Genomic DNA, 8425 nt, shown 5'->3' with positions numbered 1-8425 from the left:
GCACCAAGAGTGTTGAGAACGTTCGGTCTGTTTCGAGAAATGAGCGAAGCAATTGAGAAGGATCTTTGCCATTTTGGTTGCACTGACTCTTTATATGAGAAATGAATGTAGTTTTGAAGCATGAGTGAACTGTTTTGGGAGACATACGAGCTTTTGCAAGTGAGCTTTAGTGTTACGCTAAACTGTAAGAATGTTTTGCCAAATGATCTTAGAGTTTTGAGAATGTAATTTCTGTTTCAAGAAATGAGCTAAACCAATGGAGAAAAACTGTAAGCCGCTGCAGAGCTCCGGGACGCCGGCTACAGGCAGGCACCACCAGATGACGGTCCTTTTAGGGGCTGAGTAGGTGGAGTTTAGCCAGAAAAAATTAGCGTCATGCGGCGATGACAGTTAGGTTTAGCCACCAAAACTCTAGCTTCAAGGAAAAAGATCAGGGTTTGGATTAACACGCCATGGTCCCGCTACATGTTCTCCAATGCCCTGTTACGTACGTCCTGCTACGTCCTGCTATGTCCTGCTACGTCCTGCTACGTCCTGCTACGTCCTGCTACGTCCTGCTACGTCCTGCTGTGCCTTGTAATGCACCACAGTGACCTGCTATGCCATGAACTACTACAAACTACAATTTTTTGGGACTGTTATTGCCACTCTTCATTCTAACCCCAACCGGTCGTCAGACACCGCCTACCAAGAGCCTGGGTCTGGGTCTGGGTCAGGTTTCTGCCTAAAATGAGTTTTTCCTCGCCCTGTTGCTTGATCTGGAGGGAACTACTAGAACTGTTGGGTCCTTGTAAATTCTGGAGTGTGGTCTAGACCTGCTCTATCTGTAAAGTGTCTTGAGATAACTCTTGTTATGGATTGATACTATAAATAAAAATTGAATTGAAAGATTTAATTAACAAGCGTTTCCTGGATGAAATTATTTTCTTTCTCCGCTCTCCGGCTTGAAAGTGCTGCGTTTTATGTCGACACTACGTTGTGTTATTTCATACTACTGAAGTACATAAATAAGTACATAAATAAGTGCATGGCTGGCTCGGCGGCTCTATATCCACGGTATTGGGAAAGTGGGATTTAATTCTTGCATGTTTTGTTTTGTTGTGCAGGATCAAGAAATACCCACCCTCAACTTTCTTCACCAATCGCACGCAAATGAATGGTTACGCCCGGCAAAACACAGAAAGAGAGAACAAAGAAGGAAAAACGGAAAGAAGGTGAAAAAAGAGAGACCAAAGAAAGAAAAATGGAGAGACAACCGGTCAAAGCTTGCAGACTTTGTGTGTGTGCCTTGTTGCTCACGTAACCGTAGTGAGCTGGTCCCTAATGGAGGAGCAGACACAGATATTACCCCAGGGCCCTGCGCTCTATCTCAGCCTCTCCTCCTTTCACCTCTCGCAGAAGCTCCATCTTTTTCCACCTCCTTCGCTTCCATTATCTCATTCACACCTTGTTTGTTCTCTTTTACCGGCTGTGACTTTGGCTGCTAGAGGGAAATGTACCTTAAAATGGCATTTTACACAGGCAAGGCAGCTTTTTTTTGTATAGAATATAACAGCAGTAAGGCAATTTGAAGTGCTTTGAATTAAATATTAAGGAGAAGATAAAAACTTCTGTTAAACAGAATATAAAATGTCAAAAATAGAGTAAGACAGCAATGAAATACAAGACTAAATGATGATGACCGAATCGTTCATCTCTGGTTTCAAAAACAACCACCTCAGAGAGACCTTATGTCTTCATTTAAGTGGTCATTTTAGAAAAGTAGCTCTTTTTCCATACACTGAACCCAATCTTAATTTGAGACACTGGCTGGATCTCCCTTTTGTTATTTAATATCTCCTTCGCTTAAACCAGAAGTTGTTTTGGCCCTCCATAGTGAAGGCCAACTCAATGCACTTATTCCTGGACTGGGAAAGTATGAGCGAGGACCGAGGAACTAGGATTGAGGAGGGATCTCCGAGGAGCTATGAGTGAGGAAACACGAGAGCAGCTGAAAGCCGTTGCTAACTCGGCCCGTGCAGCTGACGAATTCACGTGACGCTTTAGAGTAAAGGACGTCTCATGTCTCTAAAAACACATTTCCTCGTTCCCTCTTTCCTAGCATGGTTGTCTCGCGTCTCTCCCATGCTTTGTCTGTGGGACGGACTAAGACGTGAGGAAAGGAAGCAAGTCAAGGAAACATGAATATGTGGCTTGGTTTGATGTTTTAAACGCTGCAGATTGAAGCTGAGTGCTGACTTTATGGTTCCAAAAACAACTACCTCAGTTTGGCCGTCATTTTAAACATTTAGCTCTCTCTACATACACTGTCTGATACACATCTGTCTGCCTGGTTGTGTGTATGTGTGTGTGTGTGTGTGTGTGTGTGGGCTCAGGTGTGCCATACAGTAAGAGTCTTTGCAATAACAGAAGCCGGTTGAATCCCTGATCAGCAGAAGAGGATGAAGTCACTCAGAGACTCAGCATGACATCCGCTACTTCCGTCACTGGAGAAAAACCCCCCGGCACTCAAATGTCAGCTCGCATTTTCGCACATTAGTGTGATTGAAAGTATCAATTAAAAGTAAAAAGGAAAGTAGAGCTTAATTTATGTATAATGTGATGTTTTATCGATCCCTGCAGGAAAAATTCTGTCTGTGCTTCACGGTAAAATCAAATGTTCTTCGTGCATATAGCTACGTTTTGGACTGTAATTCCTACGTATTCCACATATTTTTTACTGTTTAAACTACATTGACTTCTGATCGCATAGCAAGGATTTCCAGCTTTCAGCTCTTACTACGTGAGCCCTTTCTCTGCAGAGTATTTCCTGCGTGTTCTTCACGGTGTGTAACCTTAGACAGCCAATCACAAACACGGTTAGATCTTCGTAGAAGCATTCTGTGTGCTCATTGGTTATTGGCTCTCTGACTCTGATGAGATTTGCTCCTTAAGAATTGAAATTGTGCAGTCAATGGCGAGGCATTGGGAGGGAATTCGGTTGGTGCCTAAAAAGCAATTAAGTCGGTAGCCAGCCCTAGCTGTGGCTGGTACAGAATAGAGATCTTGAACAAGAACTTGTCCGCTGGGTAAAAACGTCTCCTAATAACCCAACAGATCCAAATACAGAAAAACAAACATCTCTGAAAATCGGTGAACACGCTGCAGGAAATCCATCTCAAGCTAGTTCAGTGTGACTCATCTGTGGCTCATGCAGTCATTGATTGACTTCTTCCGGCGGTGAATCAGTCAACCTGCAGGTAGGCTGGAAATGTCACTACGATGAGTCGCCTTTTCATTAACTTCATGTTAGGTTCACATCAGGGACAACACAACCACAACGAGAAAGATAAAAACACCAAATATATAGCGGCCAATAAATCTCTAGCTCAAGGCTGTAACTAACTCTCATTTATAAACGTTCATATTTTTTATCTGATGTATATGTCTGATAGTTTCTGAAAATTTGACTGTTAATGCAGAGTATCTGAATTTTTGTGTATCCAGATTTGTATATTTTCTTTTCAGAATTTCACAAAATTGTCACATGTCAAGTCTTAAGGCCTTTGGATAGGAGTAACACTCACATCTGACTAATGGCTGTTCTCCCTTCTTCTTCCCATTTTACAGACATTCCCAGAATACAGCATCTTTCTATCAGAATTGAAACGGCATGAATTAGATTTCCAACCTAAAATATTTATATGTTGTTTAAATTCATGCAGCTAGTAAATGTGTAGTTGTGTGTGTAGTGAGATAAGAAGACAAAGCGTCTACTCGGAGTACAAATAAACACAGAACAGCCCTTTATTGGGCCAGAATCTACTGGTCTTAGCCACTTTTTGGTGGCAAGATCACGGAAGGCTTGTATCATGTGGATGCGCTGACAGTGTTGTCGTCATTACTTTGAATTCCTCATGGGGGCGACAAAAACTACGCACTATAGCTTTAATATGTATTGTCCTAATCAAATAAAGAAATCTTAAAACATGAACAAAATATTTCTTAACACTCCATAAGGTATTTTAATGTACATATTTTAGTTTTTTAGGCATGCTTTTTATGAGTGTAAAAGCGTTTTGACAGTTTTATCTGCAATAGAAGTGGTGTCAAGCACAGACAAGACACTGTTTCTCCCACTATGACTCTAGAGTCGACACTCGCTCCAAAGATAATCCCCTTCACTCTCTCACTCGCTCTACGACACAGTCCCCACACACACATGCCGGCCCTGCTATTCTCTTAAAGAGATTGACGCACACACCAACACACAACTTTAGGCCCCTTAAAGCTCCGCGTGGAGCCTCCGCAGAACCATAAATCAAGCTTCAGCTTTTTGCTGCAAAAAGAAGAAATGCTGAAGCTTTCTTTTAAATTAAAAATGATTTAAACGTGATTACGTAACCAACGATTAGGGACGGATTACACTCAAAAAGTTTCACCATCGATACCGGTGCTGATACCTGGAATCCGACACTAGGCTATGGGACACAAACTGTATTCAAGCCTTGCAAAATAAAACAATGCCTCCTCGACGTGAAACATTAGAAAGTTACATTAGCCAATCAGGAGCGTTGTCAGACCTTGGTAGAAGCATGCTGTGTGCTTATTGGCTCACTGACGCTGATGAAATGTACTCCTTAGTACATCTCCTCCTATTGAAGTTGGGTATTGAATGACGAGGCATTTCTTTGACACTCGACACTTTAGGGTATCAAAGTACCAAAGTTCGTTGCCCAGCCCTTCCAGTGATTTATGCCTGCGGAGGGGTTAAAAACTGAAGGTTTTCACATTGCATCCTTTGCTGAGACTTTAAACATATACGCTGGCAGACCTTAAGAGTTACAGTGACAGTATTCTGTAATATACTAAAAATCAATATTGACTCTTTACATGCACAATCAGCAGAGCAGCCACACTGTCAATAAGAGCCTCTTCGTAACCTCTACTGCGAAAACTATCGACTCACACAGACAGAGAGAGGAATGAGGGAAGGAGAGAGTAGAACTAGAAATAGAGAGAAGGAGGAATATGCACAATATGGACAGAAAGCCAGCTCCTACTGCACCTCACATGGAAGAAACCAAACCATCACTACTCTGTGTCGTGCTGTACCTTTTAGTGCGTCGGAACATGCTGCTCGCTGGGTATCTAGGCGTAGCTCGGAGCAACGGGGGCAGCAGCAGCAACAGCTGAGCGGTGACGGGGAGCAGTCAGAAAGCCTGTGTCATCGCAATGCAACGCATACTGGAGCTCACACAGGCTTTACAGAGAGAGAGAGAGAGAGAGAGAGAGAGAGAGAGAGAGAGAGAGAGAGAGAGGGAGGGTGGGTCTATCTTTTAGAGAGGAACAACAACAAAAGACGATTGTTTTCTTAAGGCTAAGTTGGTACAGAGTGTAATTTGTGACTTAGTTGAGGTTTTCTGTGCTTTCAATGTCTGAAAGAACCTAATGGGATGAGAGTTAAAAGCTTTTTTCTTTACCGCAGGCCAAGAACGTGAATGAAAGAGGCCAAGAATCTAAGGGCTGGATCCAAATATTGATATTCAACTCAGCGTATGATGAATTGAGTCAATCGTCAAAAAAGCCAATCTGATAACGATGCACCCCCCACATGCATGCTCTTGATGGCTGTTTGCTTATGAATGGATGCAGTCAGCAAATTGAATGTGGCCCTCACTCCACTGAGCTCATCGAGGATCATTGGATGGAGGGCTGCTGATGTCCTGAAGGAGCAGTACAGACACAGACTGAGGCCACGTCAGCGCTCCTACGATTTCATTTTCAAACATTTTTAAGCATAGGCGTGCTGGTCTTACAGGGAGGTGTGTTCAGGTGCATTCTGGGCGTGCTGGTCTTACAGGGAGGTGTGTTCAGGTGCATTCTGGGCGTGCTGGTCTTACAGGGAGGTGTGTTCAGGTGCATTCTGGGCGTATTGCTATTGTGAGGCAGCAGGAAGTGATTGTGCCATTGACCAACAAAAACCTGGTCTGATGTCAATAACGCAGCATTTCATTGTCATTTTAACAGCAAATTCATCAAATGGGCCTAGGCTTATGCACAGCCTGCGCACACTATGCTTGTTACACACACACACACACACACACACACACACAGCAGCACACACACATATGCAGAAGATTAAAAATGAAAATATCCCAATGTGAGACAGTATTATCTGCTCGTGTGCTTTCCCTTCACACATAAAAACCCTCTCCTTCCTGCTCAGCAAATCCTCCATCATAACAGCAACGCACCAAGTTACAATCTGGCTATCAAAGGGAATGGGAGATCACACTGATTGATTTATTGCATGTTACGCCCAAAACACATCTATGATTAATAAGTACAACCCTTCTGAACCACGTGCGTGGAACACAGACCCTTTATTTCCACCGTCAAACTAGCAAAAGGGGATTCGTACTCGCCCTAAAAACGCTCCTGCACCAGGCGCTTAGATCGTTAAAATAGAGCCCGAGAGAGAGGGAATAAGAAGAGCAACAGATCAGATTTAGAGAATATGGTTAGGTCCTGTAGAGCTGGCTGCAAATGAGAGCGGACTACAAACAGATTAATAACCAAGCGATGGAAAGAGAAGAGTGGGAGAGAAAGAGTGACCTGACTGGAAAAGGCAGGATGGCTTTCAGCACCATGGACAGCCTGCAGAGCTCCCAGCTGGCTGGAATCAGACTCCAACAGACTCCCAGCATCCCTCCACTCCACCTCCTCCTCATTCACACGAGGACTGCACACTTCACTTCACACCACAACCACCACTGGTGCATGGTCTGCTCTTTCCAAAAAACACAACACGCAAATCACTGCAGCTGGACACAGAGGGAGGGATGAAAAAGGGTGAAAAACACTCACCTGTTCTTGCGAGGCAGGGGCAAATCCTTCTGGAAGAAAGACAAAGAAAAACAGAAAAATACAGATCAGGCACGTAAATAAATTAAGAAAAAGATTAAATATACACTTCACAGGAGCTAAAAAGACAAACATGACATAAACACAACATGACTAGGAAACTGTCCCTTTTAAAGTAAGCCTTGAGCGCCTAATCCGTCTGAAATGGGATGTTTTGACTTGAAACAGGAAGTTAGGATTACACAATAAAACCATAACTGTTGTCCTCGGGTCAACTTTGACCCCATTTCAAAACGTTTCTATATCAAAAAATTGGGTTTCTTTCAACCGAAATGTAAAACAAAACAGTCTTTACAAGTCAAATAAATGATTGGTTCACTACTCTTACTGAATATGGGTGTTTTATTTCTTGTTATGGAATTAATTTTTTTTTTAAAAAAGGTTAAAAAAACTTGAAAAAGTGACAAAACTGACAGAAAAAGCTCGAAACACGTCGGCAAAAAAAATAAAAAAATAAATCTCAAAAAAGCGCAGAAAAAAACATCGGGAAAAGCTCAAAAACATCAGGTGACAAAAACAAAATGCTGAACAAATCTGTCGTGTTTAAAGTTGTTTTTTTTGCTGTTTTTTTAATTTCCCATTTTTTGGGACCAATAAATATCTATCTATCTATCTATCTATCTATCTATTACCAGTCTATGAATAAAGCGAGGGAATCTTACAGGTAGAGAAAGACATAAACTCCCTCAGTGAAGAGGCAGTATTGTTGAAACATCGGCCATGCTTTCATTGATTGGGATGTTTATTCATGACTACAAATAAGTTTTTCCAAGAATTAAAAAAAAATAATTGTATTTTATGTATGAAATTTATTTTTACTTACACTACCGGTCAAAAGTTTGGGGTCACTTGCAAACAGACAGAATACCAGCTGATCTGAGTGGGTGGCTGGTCTGTGATGCAATATCTACATTGCCCATTATCAGCCACCATTCATCCAATGTTCCAAAGGCTCATTCTGTTTACTAATCTGATATCATTTAAAAAAAACTAACTAGAAAAAACATTGGAGAACCCTTTTGCATTGCCGCCCTGGTTAAAAAAGCAATGCAAATGATCTCAGCTGCTGTTATGTCTACAATGGAGTGCAATGGAAATTTCTAAGTGACCCCAAACCTTTGACCGGTAGTGTATGTACGAATGATCCATGGATGCATTATGCTGGGCTTAGATTAACCCAGGCTCTTTGTGCACTATGTTCTCTATCCCTATGCTCAAAATATTGCATGATTATCCTTATTGAGCTCACAGACATAGCAGCAGAAACTAGGTGGGGTGGGGCTGAGTGAGTGAGGGCTTCTTGGACCCTGGTAGCGGGTAATCTAGACTAACGAGGTTATAAATGCTACTTGAACTCAACTGGATTTTATGTTGCATTTAAAACAAATTCAAAGGAAATAATTAGCAAGATTCCTTTATTGAAAAAATTCAATAAGAAATTCAATACTAAAGGCAACACTAAAAAACTGAATTTCGAGGCAGGGTCTCTCTCTCTCTCTCTCTCTCTCTCTCTCTCTCT

The 8425-nt window shown here is 42.0% G+C and overlaps 1 protein-coding gene across 1 annotated transcript in view; it reads right to left on the bottom strand.

Moving 5' to 3' along the window:
- LOC117958135 (microtubule-associated serine/threonine-protein kinase 1-like) overlaps positions 1-8425 on the bottom strand; it is a 55541-nt gene that overhangs the window by 36223 nt on the left and 10893 nt on the right. The window contains 1 exon segment of the mRNA XM_034894402.1: positions 6850-6878. Within this exon segment, the coding sequence (XP_034750293.1) occupies positions 6850-6878 (29 nt within the window).

This window comes from Etheostoma cragini, chromosome 15, assembly GCF_013103735.1.
Source record: "Etheostoma cragini isolate CJK2018 chromosome 15, CSU_Ecrag_1.0, whole genome shotgun sequence".
In the NCBI taxonomy this organism is placed as follows: Eukaryota; Metazoa; Chordata; class Actinopteri; order Perciformes; family Percidae; genus Etheostoma; species Etheostoma cragini.
Note: the sequence above shows the minus strand (reverse complement) of the source record. Positions and strands in the feature narration are given on the sequence as shown.